This window comes from Tamandua tetradactyla, chromosome 3 (assembly GCF_023851605.1).
Source record: "Tamandua tetradactyla isolate mTamTet1 chromosome 3, mTamTet1.pri, whole genome shotgun sequence".
Classification (NCBI taxonomy): domain Eukaryota; kingdom Metazoa; phylum Chordata; class Mammalia; order Pilosa; family Myrmecophagidae; genus Tamandua; species Tamandua tetradactyla.
The window spans coordinates 48,328,304-48,353,706 of record NC_135329.1 but is presented as its reverse complement, the minus strand read 5'-3'; the positions used below and the strand labels follow the sequence as shown (position 1 = coordinate 48,353,706).

At 38.9% G+C, this 25,403-nt stretch overlaps 1 protein-coding gene across 4 annotated transcripts in view; it reads right to left on the bottom strand.

Moving 5' to 3' along the window:
* Positions 1–25,403, bottom strand: part of COLEC11 (collectin subfamily member 11) — an 88,411-nt gene that overhangs the window by 39,227 nt on the left and 23,781 nt on the right. For 2 of the 4 annotated variants that reach the window (XM_077153103.1, XM_077153104.1), the window contains exon 3: positions 1,458–1,529. The exons of the other annotated variants lie outside the window; for them this stretch is intronic. In XM_077153103.1, coding sequence (XP_077009218.1) covers positions 1,458–1,529 — 72 coding nt within the window. The remainder of the gene's footprint in view (positions 1–1,457; positions 1,530–25,403) is intronic. 4 annotated transcript variants of the gene reach the window in all.

Here is a 25,403-nt window from a genome sequence, read left to right as displayed (position 1 = left end):
CATTGTTAAATGGCAAGAGCAAAATGCAGGACAATATGCATGTCATGCAGCTGTTTGTACAAAAGGAAGAAAGGAATATATTATAAATGTGCTTGCCAATTCATAAAATATCTTTCTAAAGATAAGTTAAAAATTAGCAAAGATTGTCTTTGGGGAGTGCTAACAAGGATGCTTTTCACTGGATATTTTTGTTGTACTTTTTAAACTTTGAACCATGCAAATACATATTATTTCCATAATTGATTTTTATAAATAAAGGAAACATTAAGAAATAAAATCAGTGCCTGGGGTTGATAGCAAAATGAACTTCAAAGGGACACAAGAAATTTTTTGGTGATGATAAGACACATTCTGGGTCTTGATTGAGACGTGAGTTTCACTGGACTGTCATACCAAAGCTATTGCACACTTTAAAATGATAATTTACATAAATTATACCTCAAAAAAGTCAAAAAAAAAAAACAGAGCATGAGCTTAAAAATATACGTGCAGCAATCTTTATTTTTGTAGTCATAATTTAAAAACTGGAAACGACTTAACTCTCCAACGTTATGAGATTGGTTAGAGAATTGGCTCGATTAATTGCAATATATGTTCTGATAGAATAATGTGTGAAAATCAAAAAAAAAACATTTTGCAGTTTTTTAATACCTTGACAAAAAATTCTAAAGTAGTAAAAGTAAGTATATACTAATGCTAATAATTACTATTTATTGAACACCCGCCATACTATATATGATCTCCATTTTCTTTAAGCCCCAGGACAATTCCACGAGGCAGGTAGAATTATACTATTTTACTAATAAATAAACAAATTCAAAATCATTAGCGTCTGTTAGCTATTAAGTGGAAGAGCCACTACTTAACCCCCACGGGGCCAAATCCAACTTTGCTCTTTTTCCTTTGCCACACCGCCTTCATATTTATACTACTAATTATGCAAATATAGTCATTAAGATCTAAATTTATTTAGCACTTACTAGTGCTGAAGAAGTGAACATTTATTTCACTGAATGCTCACAAACAGTCCTTAACGCTATTTCCATACTTGGCGATTGAAATGTGCGCTGGTTAAGTGATCTGTTTTAGGTGGCTCAGCTGGCTTGTGGCCCAGCAGAACTGACCCCGGTTTCCCTGCACTCAACCATCAGGGTATATACCACCTCCAATAACACAATTCTTTTCTTGGACTTACTGGTCCCAAGGAGCCCAGATGGCACATCCCTCTCCCCTCCCTCCTTCAGTAGCAGTGCCCAGTCCATTTCCCCATTTCCCATTCTGAGGTTTACTTAGATGCCCAACTCCTCAAGAGGTAAGAGCCACTTCTCTCAAATTACTCCGTAACCTTGTCCTCCCTCCTACTCTTGCAGAAGCGCATGAGTGTGCATTTGTTTGCAAAGCACTGGGTGATTTGAGAAAAGCCAGTCCCGTGGCAGGTCTTAAGTGACTGCAAGTACCTTTTTCTCCCGTAGGACCAACTCTTCCAGGCCGTCCTGGTGCACCTTTCTCTCCCTTTTCTCCAGCATCCCCTGTGAAAGAAGTCACATACATTTAGGAACTAGTTCTGGCAAGCACAAGTCTCCAGGATTCCATTGTGATATGTGGAAAAATAAAAATTAGAAAAAGAATCAAACTCCTAGGTTCTAATCCTGTCTGTGCCGCCAACCAAGACCCTTGGCCTTTGTCCTCTCACATCTCTTGTGGTGTCTGACTCTTCTCTTCTGGTATTCTCCTCCCTGGACCTCTGTGCCACAATCCAGTGAGGGATCTGGGTCTCCATCAGTAACTCCTCAGCCTCTCCCCACTCCATTAATGTAGGTGAGTCCCGAGTTCTATTCTCGGGGCTCCTTCTTTCTTATCCTATTTCCTCCCTCAGGGAATGTGTTTGTCTCTCTCTTCAATTATTCCTCTATGCTGGCTCCAAATCTAACCTCTAGGACAAAATGTTCTCTCAAGATCCAACCTAACTAATTTAGAGGTACCAGTCTCTCCCAGAACATTAATCAGTTGCATTTCCTTACCCCACAATGTTAACACCGCTTTTCCACGTGAAGACATTAGAATTGTCATTCCCCAAATATCTCTGAAGTTGGGAGAATGATCAAGTTAGAGGGAGGAGAAGTTAGGATTTAACAAATGATGATGACTACTGAATCATTATATAGATATTTCTTTTTAGTTTCTAGTGTATTGGAACATCCTGAAGGAAATACCTGAAATTGTGGAATTGTAACCCATACTATACTGTGAAATTTGCCCTATAACTACTTGTTAAACTGTACTTTGAAATTAATCACTTTTATATATATATATTTTTCACAATAAAAAAATGTTAAAAGAGAGAGAGAGAGAGAGAATCCTGGTGCCTGAAAACTAGGAGAGGGATTGGTCCTTAGTCCAGGGTTTCACCTCATTGCTGGAACTCCTGCAGGGCTGTTCCCCAAATCTGCAGGCTTTGTGTGAGCACTGCACGTCGGGCAGATGGCGGGCTCTTTCTCAGCAGCCCACCCTGTACAGCACAGACCAGGTTTCTGGTCCACAGAAACCTCTGCTGCTACCACCCTTCACCATTCATACGTTCCTGCTGAATCCCCAACTCAAAGTTTAGTAACATACATTCTCCAAGAAAGAATCCTGAGATGTGTTTTTAAGGTCTGGGCTGCCAGTTAATTACAATCTCCTCCTCTTCCATCCCTCCATTCCCTGTTTGGGATGAGTGGGATAGCTTTTGTTTTCCATACCTTTTGAGATTAAAGAAAAATAAAAACAAGCATGAATTATCAAACTAATAAATGTCAAATATTTGATCCAATTATCAAATAACAATATCAAATTAATAATGATCAAATGTTCCTGTCCCCATACAAATTGAATTTTATTGTTTAAATATCTGGAACATTTTTCAAGACGTCCACTCCAAAGGTGATAAGGTAAACAGATATAAAATGTTGAAGTGTATGCACAAATAAATCTAATTTTTTAATTTAAAAAAATGATCCAACCTAACTATTTCTGCTGCTTCTCCAACTGCTACCTCAATCTTACTATTAAGAGAGAACAGGTCTTCCTGAGTCTCAGAGCTAAAGCACTGAAACTATGAAAATCAGTATTATCCCATTCAGGAATTACTAAAAAAAAAAAAAAAAAAAGCTGAAAAAGTGGTCAGACTCAACTAGATATGAATGACCCTGATCTGGATAGGACTAAAAGTAAATCAGAATGCTGGATAAAGAATAATATGGCCCCTATTTTCAAACTTCAACCTCTATGTGAGACCAAAGGGAGAGATGTTAATTGGTACAAAATTTATATTTTGAGTAGCACATTATCTAATTTAATTTGTATGGTCAGTTTACTTGAACACATAATTACATGGACTCTTGAATAGGGTGTGAGATCTTGTTGGTTTGTGCAGGTTAGTGTAATGCCCTGATATAACCCAGAGTAATTTGGGCAGTGAATAAAAAAGTATTTTCAAAGTCCCCTTGGGGAACAAGGCAGAAAGGAGGAACTATTCAACTTCCACCATTTAGGGAACACTTGATATTCTTGCAAGCAGTGGGGACAATCATATGCAATAGCCTGATCCCTCAATCTTGGGGTTTGTCCCTATGAAGTTTATTCCTGCAAAGGAGAAGCTAAGCCTACTGATAATTATGCCAAAGAGTCATCCCCAGAGAACCTCTTTTGTTGCTCAGATGTTACCTCTCTCTCTAAGCCAACGTGGCAGGTGAACTCACTGCCCTGCCCCCTACATGGAACATGACTCTCAGGTGTTTAAATCTCCCTAGCAACTAGGACTAGCCCTTGATCTTGAGGCTTGCTCTTGTGAAGCCTATGTATGTAGTGGGAATGCTTAGCCTACCTATAGGAGTGTCTAAGAGTCACATCCAGAGAACCTCTTTTGTTGCTCAGATGTGGCCTCACTCTCTCTAAGCCCAATTCCTACGTGAAATCATTGTCCTCCCTCTACATGGAACATGACATCCAGTAGTGAAAGTCTCCCTGGTGACATGGGAGATGACTCCCAGGGATGAGTCTGGCCCTGGCACCATGGGATCAACAATGCCATTCTGACAAAAAGGGGGAAAAGAAATGTAACAAATAAGGTATCATTGGCTGAGCAAGTTCAAATAGAGTCGAGAGGCTACTCTGGAGGTTGCTCTTATGCAAACTTCAGTTTACACATTGCTACCTATCATAGCTTTCCAACCCCCAACCAAACCATTCCAGACAATCCAGAAGAATACCTAGGGCAATATACAAGATTCTACAGAGCCTCCGGGCCAAGATGTTGGCTTAACAATGTGCACATTTTAGTTCGTCCTCCAGAACAACTACTAAATAACCAGAAATAGTACAGAACAGCTCCTGGGACAAAGGCAGTGACCAGACACACAGCATACCCCAGTCTGGACCAGCTGGACCAGCTGCAAGATCCCCCCAGAACCGTGAGTTCCCAAAGTCATGGCAGCCGGCGCCCCTCCCCCACAGGCTGCTTCCCAGAGGGGAAAGGAAAGGAACTTGACCAGCAGCAGGGACTGAGCCCAACCAAACACCAATTGTAGATTAATTAACAAACTCTAACTGCTAAAAATAGGCCCCAGCTCAGGTGAACTCAGTTCAGTTTTAAACCAGTGCCAAGGGGGCAGGGCTGACAGAAAAAGGGGGAAAAAAGAAGGAAACAGAGGCTTTTTTGTGGCTGTGTTTCTACAAAGGCTTGACTGCCTTTGGATACAGCAGCAGGGCTCCTCAGGCTGCAACTGCCCCAGGCATAGGCAGAAACAAGCTCATTTGAGGACTTGTCTGGAGCCTGTGCCCTCCCCAGGGGAGGGGTGAAGCCCCACTCAGGTGAAATTCCTCTCTCAAGGAATTCAGACACCAGGGCTTGGTAATTTGAAGCCATTAAAGCCAGCCTACAACCTCTCCTCTGTCTCCACCACGCCCAGCAGGGAGAATCTGCCAACGTTAAAGGTATTGCATCATTTTATGCTGGTGGGACCTGCAGGCAGACAAGCGCCACCTACTGGGCAAGATAAGAAAAACAGAGCCCAGAGACTTCCTGCTGGGTCTCACCCTCAGGGAAAACTGACTCAGATGACTCTTTCCTCCTGATAGGAGGCCAGTTTGGTCTGGGAAAATCTGTCTGGGGTCTATAATACCTAAGTAGACCCTCCTAAGGGTGGGGGGGGTGGTGAGGCACCATACAAGGAGAGCAAGAAACAAGAACTGAAAAATTTGCCTCTGTTAAACAAAACTTAAGCTAGAGGGCAGGCCATGGTGGCTTAGCAAGCAGGAATGCTTGCCTGCGATGCCAGAGGACCCGGGTTTGATTCCTGGTGCCTGCCCACGTTAAAAAAAAAAAAAAAAAAAAAGCTTAAGCTAGAGGTTCAGAAAAAGCTGAACTGAATGTCAAAGAACAGAGAGACAACAAATTCATCCAGCAAGAAAACCCTAGGTAAAAGAAGTGAAAGCAATCTCCAGAATAAACTAATTAAGAAAATTAAATGCCTAGACGCCAGCAAAAAATAACAAATCACACTAGGAAAATTGAAGATATGGCCCAGTCAAAGGAACAAACCAACAATTCAAATGAGATACAGGAGCTGAAACATTTAATTCAGAATATACGAACAGACATGGAAAACCTCATCAAAAACCAAATCAATTAATTGAAGGAGGATATAAAGAAGGCAAGGAATGAACAAAAAGAAGAAATCAAAAGTCTGAAAAAACAAATCACAGAACTTATGGGAATGAAAGGCACAGTAGAAGAGATGAAAAAAACAATGGAAACCTACAATGGTAGATTTCGAGAGACAGAAGAACATAGGATTTCTGAACTGGAGGACGGAAAACCTGAAATCCAGCAAGAAAAAGAAAATATAGGGAAAATAAATGGAAAAATGTGAGTGGGGACTCCAGGAACTGAAAGACAATATGAAGTGCATGAATATACGTGTTGTGGGTGTCCCAGAAGGAGAACAGAAGGGAAAAGGAGGAGAAAAACTGATGGAGGAAATTACCACTGACAATTTCCCAACTCTTATGAAAGACCGAGAATTACAGATCCAAGAAATACAGTGTACCACAAAGAGAATAGATCCAAACAGACGTACTCCAATATATTTACTAATCAGAATGTCAGAGGTCAACGAGAAAGAGAGAATCTTGAAAGGAGCAAGAGAAAAGCAATCCATCACATACAAGGGAAGCCCAATAACACTATGCATAGATCTCTCAGCAGAAACCATGGAGGCAAGAAGACAGAGGGATGATATATTTAAATTATTAAAAGAGAAAAACTGCCAACCAAGAATTCTATATCCAGCAAAATTGTCCTTCAAAAATGAGGGAGAAATTAAAACATTTTCAGACAAAAAAGTCACTGAGAGAATTTGTGACCAAGAGATCAGCTCTGCAAGAAATACTAAAGGGAACACTAGAGACAGATATGAAAAGACAGAAGAGAGAGGTTTGGAGAAGAGTGTAGAAAGGAAGACTATGAGTAAAGGTAAAAAGAAGGAAAATTAGATATGACATATAAAATCCAGAAGGCAAAATAGTAGAAGAAAGTACTACCCGTGCAGTAATAACACTAAATGTTAATGGATTTAACTCCCCAATCAAAAGACATAGACTGGCAGAATGGATTAAAAAACAGGACCCATCTATATACTGTCTCTACTTAAAAGGCATGATTGCAAGGACACAAATGGACATTTGCACACCAATGTTTATAGCAGCATTATTTATAATTACCAAGAGATGGAAACAGCCAAAATGTCCATCAATGGACGGGTGGCTAAACAAACTGTGGCATATACATACGATTGAATATTATGCAGCCATAAGACAGAATAAAGTAATGAAGTATGTAACAACATGGATGGACCTTAAGGACATTATGATGAGTGTGATTAGCCAAAAACAAAAGGACAAATACCATATGGTCTCATTGATATGAACTGACATTAGTGAATAAACTTGGAATATTTTGCTGGTAACAGAGACCATGAGGAGATAGAAATAGGGTAAGATATTGGGTAACTGGAGCTGAAGGGATACAGATTGTGCAACAGGACTGAATATAAAAACTCAGAAATGGACAGTGCAATGCTACCTAACTGTAATGCAATTATGTTAAAACACTGAATGAAGCTGCATGTGAGAATGATAGAGGGAGGAGGGCTGAGGGCATAAATGAAATCACAAAGAAAGATAAATGATAAAGACTGAAATGGTATAATCTAGGAATGCCTAGAGTGTATAATGATACTGACTAAATGTACAAATTTAAAAATGTTTTTGCATGAGGAAGAACAAAGGAATGTCATTACTGCAGGGTGCTGAAAATAGATGGTAATTAATATTTTAAAATTTCAACTTATGTGTGAGACTAAAGCAAAACATGTTTATTTGGTACAAAATTTATATTTTGACTAGTGCATCTCCTAATACAACTTATGCAGATAGTTGGTTGAACAACATAAGTACATGGAACCTTGGGTAGGACATTAGATTTTGTTGGTTTGTCCAGAGTGATGCCCCGATGAATCCCAGGGTGATTTAATCAGTGAGTGGAAAAGTATTTGCAGAGTCTCCTTCAGGAAATGGTGAGAACGGGGGGAAAATTCAACCTCCCCAAGTTAAATTCTTGATATCCTCACAAGCAGTGTGGGCAACCAAAGCTAAGGCTAAGCCCCCAGTCTTGGGGTTTGCTCATATGAAACTTAACCCTACAAAGGATAGGTCAAGCCTACGTAGGATTAGGTATAAGAGTCACCCCCAAGAGAACCTCTTTTGTTGCTCAGAGGTGGCCTCTCTCTCCAGCCAACACCACAAGCAAACTCACCACCCTCCCACTGTCTACGTGGGACATGACTCCCAGGGGTGTGGACCTTCCTGGCAACGTGGGACAGAAATCCCAGAATGAGCTGAGACTCAGCATCAAGGGATTGAGGAAAACTCTAGAATGAGCTGAGACCCAGCATCAAGGGATTGAGAAAACCTTCTCGACCAAAAGGAGGAAGAGTGAAATGAGACAAAGTGTCAATGGCTGAGAGATTCCAAATAGAGTCGAGAGGTTATCCTGGAGGTTATTCTTACGCATTAAGTAGATGTCACCTTGTTATCCAAGATGTAATGGAGAGGCTGGAGGGAACTGCCTGAAATGTAGAGCTGTGTTCCAGTGGCCATGTTTCTTGAAGATGATTGTATAATGATATAGCTTTCACAATGTGATTGTGTGATTGTGAAAACCTTGTGTCTGATGCTCCTTTTATCTACCTTGTCAACAGACAAGTAGAATATATGGAATAAAAATAAAAAATAGGGGGAACAAATGTTAAAATAAATTTAGTTTGAAATGCTAATGATCAATGAAAGGGAGGGGTAGGGGTATGGTAGGTAAAAATTTGTTTTTCTTTTTCTGTTTTTGTTTTATTTTTCTGTTGTCTTTTTATTTCTTTTTCTGAATAGATGCAAATGTTCTAAGAAATTTTCATGATGATGAATATGCAACTATGTGATGATATTGTAAATTACTGATTACATATGTAGAACGGAATGAGCATTTATTAAGAATGTTTGCGTTTCTTTCTTGTAATTTTTTTAAATTAATAAAAAATTATAAAAAAGAAAAAAAAAAAGATTCTACAAAGGTTCCATGTACTAGGGTAACTTTCCAGAAACCTACAACCTCCAGATGGGTCCCTGGACCAGATAAGTCCTGAAACCTAGAGGAGTCAGCCTTCCTGAACATGAGCTAGTTCCATCTCCCTACCCCTTATTATTGACAGCCCTTCCAACATGAAAAAGGTATAATGGACACGGCCCTAAATGATGGGAGAAAGATCAAAAGTGATGGTGGAGTTATAATACAGAAGGTAGAGTTTAACAAAGGAGTATAATTGCTGAATCATTATATTGACATTTCTTTTAGTCTCCAATATCTTAGAGCAGCTAGAAGTAAAAACCTATGGAATTGTAGCCCATACCAAACTCTGAAATCTATTCTACAACTAAGTGTTGTGCTATTCTTAGAAATTTATTGCTTTTTTTGTATATATGCTATTTTTCACAAAAAAGAAAAAAGTATTTATATATATATATATATATATATATATTCCATCTAGGCTCCAGTGTTCTGGAGCAGCCAGAAGGAAAAGTCTGAGATGATGGTATGGTAACCCACGACAAACTCTGGGATCTGTCCTATAACTACTTATTGAAGAATGCTTGGATAACTATTGCTTTTTTCTTTCTTTGCTTTGTATATATGTTATATTATACAATAAAAAAAAAATTTTTTAATCAAACTAAAAAAAAAATCTCCCTGGCAACATGGGACCTGACTCCTGGGGATGAGCTGGGACCTGGCATCATGAACAAGAAAGTCTTCTTGACCAAAATGGGAAAGAGAGAAATAAGACAAAATAAAGTCTCAGTGGCTAAGAGATCACAGAGTCAAGAGGTTATCCTGGAGGTCATTCTTTTGCATTACATGGATATCCTTTTTTGTTTATGGTGTATGGCATGGCTAGGAGGAATCACCTGAAACTCTTGAACTGTGCTCCAGTAGCCTTGATCCTTGAAGACTGTATAACTATATAGCTTTTACAATGTGACTGTGTGATTGTGAAAACCCTGCATCTGATGCTCCTTTTATCCAGAGTATGAACAGATGAGTAAAAAAAATAAAGTAAGGATAAAAATTTTAAAAAAAATAACAAGGGGAGATAAAGGGTAAATACTGGGTAGATTGAAAGACTGTGGGTCAATGAGAGGGAGGGTTAAGGGGTATGGGATGTATGAGTTTTTTTTATTTCTTTTTCTGGAGTGATGCAAATGTTCCAAAAATGATCATGGTGAAGAATACACAACTATGAGATGCTATTGTGAGCCATAGAATGCATAATATGGTTGGATATGTGTATGGATATTTTTCAATAAAAATATTTTTTAAAAAGAGAGAGAGCCTCCAGCCAACATGATGAGCAAGCTCACCACCCTCCCCCTGTCTACGTGGGACATGACTCCCAGGGGTGTGGACCTTCCTGGCAACCTGGGACAGAAATCCTAGAATGAGCTAAGACTCAGCACCAAGGGATTGAGAAAAACCCTAGAATGAGCTGAGACTCAGCATCAAGGGATTGAGAAAACCTCCTCCACCAAAAGGGGGAAGAGTGAAATGAGACAAAGTGTCAATGGCTGAGAGATTCCAAATAGAGTCTAGAGGCTATCCTGGAGGTTATTCTTATGCATTAAGTAGATACCACCTTGTTATCCAAGATGTAATGGAGAGGCTGGAGGGAACTGCCTGAAAATGTAGTGCTGTGTTCCAGTAGCCATGTTTCTTGATGATGATTGAATAATGATATAGCTTTCACAATGTGACTGTGTGATTGTGAAAACCTTGTGTCTGATGCTCCTTTTATCTACCTTGTCAACGGACGAGTAGAACATATGGAATAAAAATAAATAATAGGGGGAACAAATGTTAAAATAAATTTAATATGAAATGCTAATGAAAGCAAGGGGTAAGGGGTATGGTATGTATAATCTTTTTTTTCTGTTTTCATTTTATTTCTTTTTCTGTTGTCTTTTTCTTTCTTTTTCTGAATTGATGCAAATGTTCTAAGAAATGATGAATATGCAACTAAGTGATGATACTGTGAATTACTGATTATATATGTTGATGTTTTAGTTCATTTGTTAAATTTTTTTTAATTAATAAATAAATTTTTAAAAAAAGAGAGAGAGCATATCTGAAAGTTTCCTTCAAGGAATGCAATTACCTCCTGGTCTCTTTCTGCCCTTTATCTGGTTAATATACTTCAGAAGAATAAACCTTGGATACTCATCTCAGTGTCACCTGCTTTCTTCTTCAGAGTGAGGTGAGCCAACAGCCATGCCTCACCCTGCTCCTCTGGGCCAGTCTCCCCCAGGCAGCTGCCTGGGCTCAGGGGAGAAAGTCGACCTGATGTTAGGGATCGGCTGCCCGATAACTTCATCTCTCACACTTAAGCTATATTCTCCCACCAACCTAGACTTTATCACTCACACGGAGTATCTTTTGGTACTTAGCTACTAGTCTTTGCTTTATTTCATAATTTGCTTATGTCAGAAATGGGAAAATGAAGTCTTCTCAGATTTCCCACAGAAAGCATGTTCAAAATCAATCGAATGCTTTTTCCCCAGAAAACAGTCTCTTCTGCTTTCTTATTTCTGCTTCTGATACATTTTTTTCCAGATTCCAAACCCAATCCCTGCAGTCATTTTGGACTAGTCTGTCTCCCTCATCCAATAAATGAAATAATCTGACAAGCTCTATGAAATCTCTCCCTGTGAGCTCCCATGTTTCTTCTCCTCTTGATTTTCCTGCTATCCGCCCAGGTAACAGGAAAATCTATCTTGCTTGTCTGGTTCTCTGGATGTTTAAAGATGAATGGAATATAGTACCAGACTTCAAATTGCTCAGCCCAAGAGATGGATATGTAAATAAATAATTGAATTTCCCTGTAATAAGCGATATAGAGGAATGTATAAGGTGTCATGGGAGCACAGAAAATGGAGTGATTAACTACAGTGTCATAGAAGAGTTTGGCGGGGACATCATCCATCTTTCCATCCATCTTTCCATCTCCCATCTCTTCCTGCTCTTATTCATACCAAAATGACTTTCTTAAAGCACAGATTGGATTATGTCATTCCTCTGCTCAAAAGACATTTAAAACCATCAATCAGCTACATTTAATTATAAATAGTGTTCAGTTTTTAAGATCCTCCACACTATGGTCTTCACCTCAAACTTCCAAACCCTTTATTACACTGTCAATCAACTCACCTGTCCAGATTTCACCATCTGAACTGACTCTCTCTAGGAACCTTTCCCTGACCTCTCTGCTGGGTCACTCTTTTCTGAGATGACTACAGCCATGTTCCACATCACAGTCATTTTTATACTGCCTTATCTCCCTACTGTTGTACCATAAGTAACTGCAGAAGGAGAAAGCATATGTGTCTAGACATTGATATGTGGCAGACTTACCTTCCCTATTATGTACGATGCAGACCAACATTCGGGTAAAGTTTAATTCCCCATAATTTTCCATGTACACCTTGACTTGGTGTCAGGCTAAACTGAAATTACAAATTCCTGAAGGAAATTCCCAAATCTGATAATCTGTCTTGAAGATGGGGACATTCAACCTAAACTTCAATATACAAACACAAAAACAAAGCTACTGTCACCAAAAACTAGGAAACTAAGCTAGCATGTCACTATGTCCCCACTAAACCATAGCTACAAAGATCCCATTGAGCCACCAGCTAAAGAATTTGTGAACTGCTCCAGGGGGGTTGACATGAGCTTAGCAGACATATAATGTAGTCTTGAATCTCTGGAGAGTTTTCCATTTTTCTTTCAACTTTTAAGAAGAAAACATTACAATAGCAATTTGGAGAAGCATTCATAGTCTAGAAAGAAATATCAGTTTACAAGATGCACTCACCATCAGAATCACCAGATATTTGAGGAGCTCCAGCATCATGAAAAAGAAATAACAATAAAGAAAACTGAACTAATGGGACAACCAAAATATACTTATCTGAAATAAGTATACTTAATATCCTCATAAAGACATGAGTGAATATTGCTGCTTCTATGAACAAGAATAAAAGGTAAAAAAAAAAAAAAAGTAAAAAAAAAGATAATGAATAAGAACCAACTAATGAGCTTGTAAATGAAATTCATTTTTTTTTATTTTTTATTTTTTTTATTAACGGAAAGAAAAAAAAGAAAAGAAATTAACACAACATTTAGAAATCATACCATTCTACATATGCACTCAGTAATTCTTAACATCATCACATAGATGCATGATCATCGTTTCTTAGTACATTTGCATCGGTTTAGAGGAACTAGCAACACAACAGAAAAAGATATAAAATGTTAATATAAAGAAAAGAAATAGAAGTAGTAATAATAGTAAAAAACAACAACAACAAACAAACAAGAAAACAAAAACAAAAAAAACCCTATAGCTCAGATGCAGCTTCATTCAGTGTTTTAACATGATTACTTTACAATTAGGTATTATTGTGCTGTCCATTTTTGAGTTTTTGTATCTAGTCCTGTTGCACAGTCTGTATCCCTTCAGCTCCAATTACCCATTGTCTTACCCTGTTTCTAACTCCTGCTGAACTCTGTTACCAGTGACATATTTCAAGTTTATTCTCGAATGTCCGTTCACATCAGTGGGACCATACAGTATTTGTCCTTTAGTTTTTGGCTGGATTCACTCAGCATAATATTCTCTAGGTCCATCCATGTTATTACATGGTTCATAAGTTTATCTTGTCTTAAAGCTGCATAATATTCCATCGTATGTATATACCACAGTTTGTTTAGCCATTCTTCTGTTGATGGACATTTTGGCTGTTTCCATCTCTTTGCAATTGTAAATAACGCTGCTATAAACATTGGTGTGCAAATGTCCGTTTGTGTCTTTGCCCTTAAGTCCTTTGAGTAGATACCTAGCAATGGTATTGCTGGGTCGTATGGCAATTCTATATTCAGCTTTTTGAGGAACCGCCAAACTGCCTTCCACAGTGGTTGCACCCTTTGACATTCCCACCAACAGTGGATAAGTGTGCCTCTTTCTCCGCATCCTCTCCAGCACTTGTCATTTTCTGTTTTGTTGATAATGGCCATTCTGGTGGGTGTGAGATGATATCTCATTGTGGTTTTGATTTGCATTTCTCTAATGGCCAGGGACATTGAGCATCTCTTCATGTGCCTCTTGGCCATCCGTATTTCTTCTTCTGGTAGGTGTCTGTTCAAGTCTTTTTCCCATTTTGTAATTGGGTTGGCTGTCTTTTTGTTGTTGAGTTGAACAATCTCTTTATAAATTCTGGATACTAGACCTTTATCTGATATGTCGTTTCCAAATATTGTCTCCCATTGTGTAGGCTGTCTTTCTACTTTCTTGATGAAGTTCTTTGATGCACAAAAGTGTTTAATTTTGAGGTGCTCCCATTTATTTATTTCTTTCTTCAGTGCTCTTGCTTTAGGTTTAAGATCCATAAAATCGCCTCCAGTTGTAAGATTCGTAAGATATCTCCCAACATTTTCCTCTAACTGTTTTATGGTCTTAGACCTAATGTTTAGATCTTTGATCCATTTTGAGTTAATTTTTGTATAAGGTGTGAGATACGGGTCTTCTTTCATTCTTTTACTTATGGATATCCAGTTCTCTAGGCACCATTTATTGAAGAGACTGTTCTGTCCCAGGTGAGTTGGCTTGACTGCCTTATCAAAGATCAAATGTCCATAGATGAGAGGGTCTATATTTGAGCACTCTATTCGATTCCATTGGTCGATATATCTATCTTTATGCCAATACCATGCTGTTTTGACCACTGTGGCTTCATAATATGCCTTAAAGTCCGGCATCGCTAGACCTCCAGCTTCGTTTTTTTTTCCTCAAGATGTTTTTAGCAATTCGGGGCAACCTGCCCTTCCAGATAAATTTGCTTATTGGTTTTTCTAATTCTGAAAAATAAGTTGTTGGGATTTTGATTGGTATTGCATTGAATCTGTAGATGAGTTTAGGTAGGATTGACATCTTAATTATATTTAGTCTTCCAATCCATGAACACGGTATGCCCTTCCATCTATTTAGGTCTTCTGTGATTTCTTTTAGCAGTTTTTTGCAGTTTTCTTTATATAGGTTTTTTGTCTCTTTGGTTAAATTTATTCCTAGGTATTTTATTCTTTTAGTTGCGATTGTAAATGGGATTCGTTTCTTGATTTCCGCCTCAGCTTGTTCATTACTAGTGTATAGAAAAGCTACAGATTTTTGAATGTTGATCTTGTAGCCTGCTACTTTGCTGTACTCATTTATTAGCTCTAGTAATTTTGTTGTGGATTTTTCTGGGTTTTCTACGTATAGTATCATATCGTCTGCAAACAGTGATAGTTTTACTTCTTCCTTTCCAATTTTGATGCCTTGTATTTCTTTTTCTTGTCTAATTGCTCTGGCTAGAACCTCCAACACAATGTTGAATAATAGTGGTGATAGTGGACATCCTTGTCTTGTTCCTGATCTTAGGGGGAAAGTTTTCAATTTTTCCCCATTGAGGATGATATTAGCTGTGGGTTTTTCATATATTCCCTCTATCATTTTAAGGAAGTTCCCTTGTAGTCCTATCTTTTGAAGTGTTTTCAGCAGGAAAGGATGTTGAATCTTGTCAAATGCCTTCTCTGCATCAATTGAGATGATCATGTGATTTTTCTGCTTTGATTTGTTGATATGGTGTATTACATTAATTGATTTTCTTATGTTGAACCATCCTTGCATACCTGGGATGAATCCTACTTGGTCATGATGTATAATTCTTTTAATGTGTTGTTGGAAACCACTTGCTAGAATTTTACTGAGGATTTTTGCATCTGTATTCATTAGAGAGATTGGTCTGTAGTTTTCTTTTTTTGTAATATCTTTGCCTGGTTTTCGTATGAGGGTGATATTGGCTTCACAGAATGAATTAGGTAGTTTTCCCTCCACTTCGATTATGTTGAAGAGTTTGAGGAGAGTAGGTACTAATTCTTTCTGGAATGTTTGATAGAATTCACATGTGAAGCCGTCTGGTCCTGGACTTTTCTTTTTAGGGAGCTTTTGAATAACTAATTCAATCTCTTTACTTGTGATTGGTTTGTTGAGGTCGTCTATTTCTTCTTGAGTCAAAGTTGGTTGTTCATGTCTTTCCAGGAACCCGTCCATTTCATCTAAATTGTTGTATTTATTAGCGTAAAGTTGTTCATAGTATCCTGTTATTACCTCCTTTATTTCTGTGAGGTCAGTAGTTATGTCTCCTCTTCCATTTCTAATCTTATTTATTTGCATCCTCTCTCTTCTTTTTTTTGTCAGTCTTGCTAAGGGCCCATCAATCTTGTTGATTTTCTCATAGAACCAACTTCTGGTCTTATTGATTTTCTCTATTGTTTTCATGTTTTCAATTTCATTTATTTCTGCTCTAATCTTTGTTATTTCTTTCCTTTTGCTTGCTTTGGGATTAGTTTGCTGTTCTTTCTCCAGTTCTTCCAAGTGGACAGTTAATTCCTGCATTTTTGCCTTTTCTTCTTTTCTGATAAAGGCATTTAGGGCAATAAATTTCCCTCTTAGCACTGCCTTTGCTGCATCCCATAAGTTTTGATATGTTGTGTCTTCGTTTTCATTTGCCTCTAGGTATTTACTAATTTCTCTTGCAATTTCTTCTTTGACCCACTTGTTGTTTAAGAGTGTGTTGTTGAGCCTCCATGTATTTATGAATTTTCTGGCACTCCGCCTATTATTGATTTCCAACTTCATTCCTTTATGATCCGAGAAAGTGTTGTGTATGATTTCAATCTTTTTAAATTTGTTAAGACTTGCTTTGTGACCCAGCATATGGTCTATCTTTGAGAATGATCCATGAGCACTTGAAAAAAAGGTGTATCCTGCTGTTGTGGGATGTAATGTCCTATAAATGTCTGTTAAGTCAAGCTCATTTATAGTAATATTCAGATTCTCTATTTCTTTATTGATCCTCTGTCTAGATGTTCTGTCCATTGATGAGAGTGATGAATTGAAGTCTCCAACTATTATGGTATATGTGTCTATTTCCCTTTTCAGTGTTTGCAGTGTATTCCTCACGTATTTGGGGGCATTCTGGTTCGGTGCATAAATATTTATGATTGTTATGTCTTCTTGCTTAATTGTTCCTTTTAATAGTATATAGTGTCCTTCTTTGTCTCTTTTAACTGTTTTACATTTGAAGTCTAATTTGTTGGATATTAGTATAGCCACTCCTGCTCTTTTCTGGTTGTTAATTGCATGAAATATCTTTTCCCAGCCTTTCACTTTCAACCTATATTTATCTTTGGGTCTAACATGTGTTTCCTGTAGACAGCATATAGAAGGATCCTGTTTTTTAATCCATTCTGCCAGTCTATGTCTTTTGATTGAGGAATTCAGTTCATTAACATTTAGAGTTATTACTGTTTGGATAATATTTTCCTCTACCATTTTGCCTTTTGTATTATATATATCATATCTGACTTTCCTTCTTTCTACACTTTTCTCCATGCCTCTCTCTTCTGTCTTTTTGTATCTGACTCTAGTGCTTCCTTTAGTATTTCTTGCAGAGCTGGTCTCTTGGTCACAAATTCTTTCAGTGACTTTTTGTCTGAGAATGTTTTAATTTCTCCCTCATTTTTGAAGGACAATTTTGCTGGATATAGGAGTCTTGGCTGGCAGTTTTTCTCTTTTAGTAACTTAAATATATCATCCCACTGTCTTCTAGCTTCCATGGTTTCTGCTGAGAAATCTACACATAGTCTTATTGGGTTTCCCTTGTATGTGATGGATTGCTTCTCTCTCGCTGCTTTCAAGATCCTCTCTTTCTCTTTGACCTCTGACATTCTAACTAGTAAGTGTCTTGGGGAATGCCTATTTGTGTCTAATCTCTTTGGGGTGCGCTGCACTTCTTGGATCTGTAATTTTAGGTCTTTCATAAGAGTTGGGAAATTTTCAGTGATAATTTCATCCATTAGTTTTTCTCCTCCTTTTCCCTTCTCTTCTCCTTCTGGGACACCCACTACACGTATATTTGTACGGTTCACATTGTCCTTGAATTCCCTGATACCTTGTTCAAATTTTTCCATTCTTTTCCGGATAGTTTCTGTTTCTTTTTGGAATTCAGATGTTTCATCCTCCAAATCACTAATTCTATCTTCTGTCTCTTTAAATCTGTCGTTGTAGGTATCCATTGTTTTTTCCATCTTTTCTACTTTATCTTTCACTTCCATAAGTTCTGTGATTTGTTTTTTCAGTTTTTCTATTTCTTCTTTATGTTCAGCCCATGTCTTCTTCATGTCCTCCCTCAATTTATCGATTTCGTTTTTGAAGAGGTTTTCCATTTCTGTTCGTATATTCAGCATTAGTTGTTTCAGCTCCTGTATCTCATTTGAACTATTGGTTTGTTCGTTTGACTGGGCCATATGTTCAATTTTCTGAGCGTGATCCGTTATCTTCTGCTGGCGTCTGGGCATTTAGTCAGATTTCCCTGGGTGTTCGACCCCACAGGTTGAAAGATTTTTCTGTGCAATCTCTGGGTTCTGTTTTTCTTATCCTGCCCAGTAGGTGGCGCTCGTGGCACACGTTTGTCTACGGGTTCCACCAGTGAAAGTTGCTGTGGGTCCTTTAACTCTGGAAAATTCTCACCGTAGGGGAGGTTCGGCAGCCGAAGCGTCTTGGAAGAGTGCCAGCCGGCCTGGGGTTCTGAATGCGGGGAGGGTCGCCAGCCGCCGCAGCACGGGAGAGCGTCCAGCCGAATTAGCTAGTCAGCCCGGGGCGCCAAGCGTGGCGGGAGGGCGCCAGCTGTCGCAGCCCGGGAGAGTGCACTGTTCCCGGTCGGACGGGGGAGTCACGTGTTTGGAAGGGATCCCCCGGTCACTGTTCTCCGCAGTCTGGGGATTTCCGACCCAACTCTCTCAGTTGGTCCGGGGGGCCTCACGTGGTGGGGGCACCAGCCGCCGCGGCCTAAGGGGACCGCCTGTCCAATTCTACCAGCTGGCCTGGGAAGGTGGAAGGGAGGGACTCCGGTCGCTTGCCGTCCCACCCAGGATAGCCCGTGCCCCTTGGTGATCTCACCGGAGCTGGTTCTCCCAAATAGTCAGCCGTTCCAGGATGGGGTACGCCGTCCCTTTGATCTCCCTCGTGGCTCCGGGAGCTGCTCTGTATTATCTCCACTCCCCCAGTAGCTGTTCTGGAGGAGGAAAGGTGAGGGTGGCAAGGCTGTCGAGGCTGGTGGCGGAGGAGCTGGTGAAGCGCGGACAAAACAGGGGAGAGGAGGGCGGGCGGGTCCGCTGCTGCGGGGCATGGGCGCCGCGCGGCGGGCCGGCGAACAAAAGAGCTGAAATTCATTTTTGAAATTAATTTGAAAGAAATTACTCAATAGATAGGCTGAATAATGATAAAAAGAGCTAATTAATGAAGCAAAGGATTGTGCAACCGAAAGAGATAAGGGATTAGAAAGTTATTTTTTGGTTTATTTTTAATTTTAAAAAGAGTTGGAAAAAGAAAACATAAATTCCAATACTTACAGGAATGCCTGAAAGAGAATATAAACATTTGAAGACTTAATAGCTGTGAAAATTTAATAGTTGTGAATTTCCGAGTGCTAAGGAAAGACATGAAAGAACTCTATGAAAGTGGCCACAGAGTACCAAGCAAGAAAAATAAGGGGGGGAAGCTCCAAACATGTCAGAGTGACATTTCAAAAGATCAAAAATAAAGAGAAAATTCTATAAGCTACTCAAGCAATAGAGAAAAAAACTGTAAAGACTGCATGAATGTATATGAGAATTCTCATTAGCAATTCAGGATACAAGAATAAAATGAAGCAATAACTTCCACAAAAGAGAAATAATTTAGACTGGGGAATCAGAAAAGTGATTTCTAATGAAGTGGCTTTTAAATGGAGATCTGCTGAACAAGTAGGATTTAGCCAGGCTTGGAATAGGGAGAAATGTGCTCTGAGTACTGGGAACAATAGGTGCAAAAATGAAGTACAAGGAGGTTGGTGGGTTGAAAGAAAGTCATGCAGCCAAATGCAGAGTGAGACTGAGAGCTGGTGAGACGAGGCTGCAGCAGGGACAGCACTTGGACTTAATTCTTTTGGGCCATGGAAAGTTATCAACAGGCTTTAAGTAGGTCCATAACATAATCCCATTTATGTGCAGAGAGGGAAGAACTGACATATGGAGAACAGTAATTATACTAGTTGAATAGTCCAGGCAAAAGATGAAAGTGACAAGGACCAGGGTGAAAAAAAAATGTTTCTTTCTTGGAATAATCATCACTGCCCATATACAGTAATCTGCTTCCATGGCTCATCTCTTTTAGTGGACTGAAAGCTCCCTGAAGATGGTGAGTTCACATCTCATCCAAAGAAGGTCTCAAACCCGGCAAGATGCTCAGTCAATACTCATAGAAAATGAAGACTAAGCATATCTTGGTTTTCTGTTATTAAGATAATTCTCAGAGTTGACAAACTGCATTAACTTATTTTACATAATTCAATCCTCAAATCAACCACATGCAGTAGGTTTTATGTTTGTTTCACAGACGATGACACAGGTTCAAAGACCTAAGTGACTAGCCCAAATTCATACTGTACCAGCACTCCAACTGTAATCTTTTCACCAGAACTTCAATTAGAGTAAGACTAGAAGAACCATGTCCATCAATTAAAATCAATCAATCATTGTGGGGTTGAGAAAAGCCTTCTTGAATAAAAGGGGGGAAAGAAGTGAGACAAAATAAAGTTTCAGTGACTAAGAGATTTCAAATAGAGTTGAGAGGTCACTCTGGAGGTTATTCTTATGCATTATATGGATATTTCTTTTTCGTTTCTAGTTTATTTAGAATATCTAGAAGGAAATACCAGAAATTGCTGACCTGTATTCCAGTAGCCTTGATTCTTGAAGATGACGGTATAACTATATAGCTTTTAAGGTGTGACCATGGGATTATGAAAACCTTGTGACTGATACTCCCTTTATCTGGTATATGGACAGATGAGTAAGAAAAGACAAAATAAATAAATAATAGGGAGAGATAAGAGGTATGAGATGTCTTCAGTATTCTTTCTTTTTTTTTTTCTTTCATCTTTTTTTGTTTGTTTTTCCTATTTTTCTTTTTTGGGGGGTGTTCTTTTTTATTTTTTATTTTTGGGAGTAATGAAAATGTTCTAAAATTTATTGTGGTGATGCGTGCACAACTATATAATGATACTGTGGGCCACTGATTGCATACTTTGGATGAATATATGGTATGTGAATATGTCTTAATAAAATTGCACTAAAAAATCTTTATTACAATAATGTAAGTACACTGAATGAAGCTGAATGTGAGAATGATAGCGGGAGAAGGGCTGGGGGCACGTATGAAAACTGAAGGAAAGATAGCTGATAAAGAAATGAGATGGTATAATTTAGGAATGTCTAGAGGCTACAATGATGGTTATTAAATGTTCAAATTAAAAATGTTTTTGCATGAGGAAGAACAAAAGAATGTCAGTTTTGCATGGTATTGAAAATAGATGGTTATCCATATTTTAAAACTTCAACTTCTATGTGAGACTAAAGGGATAAATGTTTATTTGGTGCAAAATTTATATTTTGACTAGTGCATTTCATAATTTAACTTGTATGGTCAGTTTAACTGAACACCATAAGTACATGGAAATTTGAATAGGGCATAAGATTTTGTTGGTTTGTTCAGTTTAGTGTGATCCCCTGATAAATCCCAGAGTGATCTGAGCAGTGAATAAAGAAGTATTTGCAAAAGCTCCTCGGGGGAATGGGGAGAAAGGGGGAAATATTCAACTTCCTCATTTGGAGAATTCCTGATATTTTCACAAGCAGTGGGAACAACCAAATCAATAGACCGAGCCCTCGATATTGGGGTTCACCCCTATGAAACTTATCCCTGCAAAGGATAGGCTAAGCCTACTTAAAATTAGGCCTAAGAGTCATGCCAGAAAACCTCTTTTGTTATTCAGGTGTGGCATCTCTCTCTCTCTTAGCCCACACGGCAAGTGAACTCACTGCCCTCCCATTCTCTACATGAGGCATAACTCCCTAAGTATAAACCTCTCTGGCAACATGGGATAGAATCCTAGGATGAGCTGGGACTCAGCGTCAAGGAATTAAGAAAACCTTCTCGACCAAAAGGGGGAAGAGAGAATTGAGACAAAACAAAGTGTCAGTGGCTGAGAGATTTCAAACAGAGTCAAGAGGTTATCCTGGAGGTTATTCTTAACACTAAATAGATATCCCCTTTTTAGTCTATAGTGTATTGGAGTGGCTAGAGGGAAGTACCTGAAACTGTAAAGCTGTGTGTCCAGTAGCCATGTTTCTTGAAGATGATTGTATAATGATACAACTTTCACAATGTGATTGTGTGATTGTGGAAACCTTGTGTCTGATGCTCCTTTTACTAGGGTACAGACAGATGAGTAAAAAATATGGTTAAAAAAATAAATAATAAGGGGAACAAGGTTAATATAGATTGAACACATTGAAATACTAGTGGTCAATGAGAGGGAGGAATGAGGAGTATGGTATGTATGAGTTTTTGTTTTTGTTTTTTATTTCTTTTGCTAGAGAGATGCAAATGTTCAAAACAATGATCATGGTGATGAATACACAACTATGTGATGATATTGTGAAACCTTGATTGCACACCATGTATGGAATGTGTGTATGTCAAGAATTTTTGTATGTTTGTTAAAGTTTAACAATAAAAATATTTATTTAAAAAAAAGTTTATGCTAAAAAGTGCAAACCATCAAAAAAATCAATCAATCACTCAAATGACTGAATGGTTAATCAATTTAACCAACATTATTATTTATCCTACTTTACCTTCCTTTTAAAAGAGAAAGCAATAGGGGGGTAAGCAGTATAACAAATAAGTTATCAGTGGCTAAGAGAGTTCAAATAGTGTCAAGGGGCCACTCAGGAAGTCTGATATTATTACACAAGCTTCAGTTAGACATCACTACCTATCATAGCTTGCCAAACCCCCACCAAAACCATTCCTGCCAATCCTAAAGAACATCGAGGGCATTATATAAGATACTACAAAGGGTCCATGCATTTAGGTAACTTTCCAGAAACCTACAATCTCCAGATGGGTCCCTGGACTAGATAAGTGCTGAAATTGGAGGGGCCAGCCTCTCCAGAGCATCAGCTGGTTTAATCCTCCTATCCCATATTATTGACAGCCCCTTCCAACATGAGAAAGTTAGAATGGGAATAGTACAAATACCCCTAAGGAGTGGGAGAAAGATCAAAGGTGATGATGGAATTATATAGAGATGTTAGGATTTAACTAATAAGTATGGTAACTGAATCACTATATCGACATTTCTTTTAATCTCCAGTATCTTAGAGAAGCTAGAAGTAACAGCCTAAAGTTGTGGAATTGTGATTCATACCACACTCTGAACTCTGTTCTACAATAATTGTTGGGATGTGCTTTGAAATTTATTTTTTGTATATGTGTTATTTTTCACAAAAAAGAAAAAAAGTCAATGGTGATGATAAATGCACAGCTATATGATGATATTGTGAACCACTGATTGCACACTTTGGATGATTACATGGTATGTGAATATATATCAAAAAATAAATATTTAAAACAAAACAAAAAATGGTCCAAGTACTTGAATAGACATTTCTCTAAAGAAAATATACAAATGGCCAATAAGCATATGAAAAGATGTTTGCCATCGTTAGCCATTAGAGAAATGCAAATTAAAATCATGACATACCATTTCATACCCACAAGGATGGCTGTTATTTAAAAAAAAGAAATAAGTGTTGAAAAGGATGCAGAGAAATTGGAACTCTGGTTCATTGTTGGTAGGAATGAAAAACGGTGCAGCAATTATGGAAAACCATATGGATATTTCTCAAAAAGTTGAGAAATAAATTTTTTAAGTATAGAATTATCATATGACCTAGCAATTCCAATCCTAGGTACACATATATCCAAAGAAAACAGACTGTCAAACAGATACTTACATGTCAACGTTCACAGCAGCATTATTCACAACAGCCAAAAGGTAGAAGCAGCCCAAGCGTCCATCAACAAATTATGGAATAAAAATTGTGGTACATATATAAGTGGAACATTATTCAGCCATAGGAAAGAATGAATTTATGAGATATGCTGCAACATAGAAAAACCTTAAAAACATTATGACAAGGACTTCCTGGAAGATGGCGGCTTAGTAAGACGCGCGGATCTTAGTTTCTTCTCCAGGACACCTACTAGGGGAGTAGAAACGATACAGAAAGCGCCCAAAGCCACAACAGAGATAAAAAAGACAGCGTACCCCATCCTGGAACGGCTGGCTGGCTGAGAGAAGCAGCTCGGGTGAGATCGCCGAGGCGCGCGGGCCTTACCGGGCGGGGTGGCAAGCGGCCGGAGTTACTCCCTTCCCCCTTCCCGGGCCGGCTGGGAGAATTGGAGAGGCGGTCCCCTGAAACCGCCGCGGCTGGCGCCCACACCACGCGCAGCCCCCAGACCAACTGAGAGAATTGGATCGGAAACCCCCAGGCCGCGGAGAACGGTGACGGGTGGGGGAGGCCCCTTCCAAACCCGTGACTCCCGGGGAACGTGCACTCTCCCGGGCGGGCTGCTGCCGCTGGCGCCCTCCCGCCACGCTTGTTGCCCAGGGCCGACTAGGAAATTCGGACGGGCTCTTTCCCTGGCTGCGGCGACCAGCAACCCTCCCTGCGTTCGGACCCCGGCCGGCTCAAGCCGCTTCGGCTAGCGAACCCCCAGGACGGTGAGAGTTTTCCAAAGTTTAAGGTCCCACAGCACCTTTTACTGGTGGGACCCGCAGACAAACGGGTGCCACGAGCGCCACCTACTGGGCAGGATAAGAAAAACAGAACCCAGAGATTTCACAGAAAAATATTACAACCTTGCTGGGTCCAACACCAAGAGAAATCTGAATAAATGCCCAGACGCCAGCAGCAGAAGATAACTGTCCACGCTCAAAAGATTGAGAATATGGCTCAGTCAAAGGAACAAACCAATAGCTCAAATGAGACACAAGAGCTGAGACAACTAATGCTGAATATACGAACAGAAATGGAAAACCTCTTCAAAAATGAAATCGATAAATTGAGGGAGGACATGAAGAGGACATGGGCTGAACATAAAGAAGAAATAGAAAAACTGAAAAAACAAATCACAGAACTTATGGAAGTGAAAGATAAAGTAGAAAAGATGGAAAAAACAATGGATACCTACAACGACAGATTTAAAGAGACAGAAGATAGAATTAGTGATTTGGAGGATGGAACATCTGAATTCCAAAAAGAAACAGAAACTATAGGGAAAAGAATGGAAAAATTTGAACAGGGTATCAGGGAACTCAAGGACAATATGAACCGCACAAATATACGTGTTGTGGATGTCCCAGAAGGAGAAGAGAAGGGAAAAGGAGGAGAAAAACTAATGGAAGAAATTATCACTGAAAATTTCCCAACTCTTATAAAGACCTAAAATTACAGATCCAAGAAGTGCAGCGCACCCCAAAGAGATTAGACCCAAATAGGCGTTCTCCAAGACACTTACTAGTTAGAATGTCAGAGGTCAAAGAGAAAGAGAAGATCTTGAAAGCAGCAAGAGAAAAACAATCCATTACATACAAGGGAAACCCAATAAGACTTTGTGTAGATTTCTCAGCAGAAACCATGGAAGCTAGAAGACAGTGGGATGATATATTTAAAATACTAAAAGAGAAAAACTGCCAACCAAGACTCCTATATC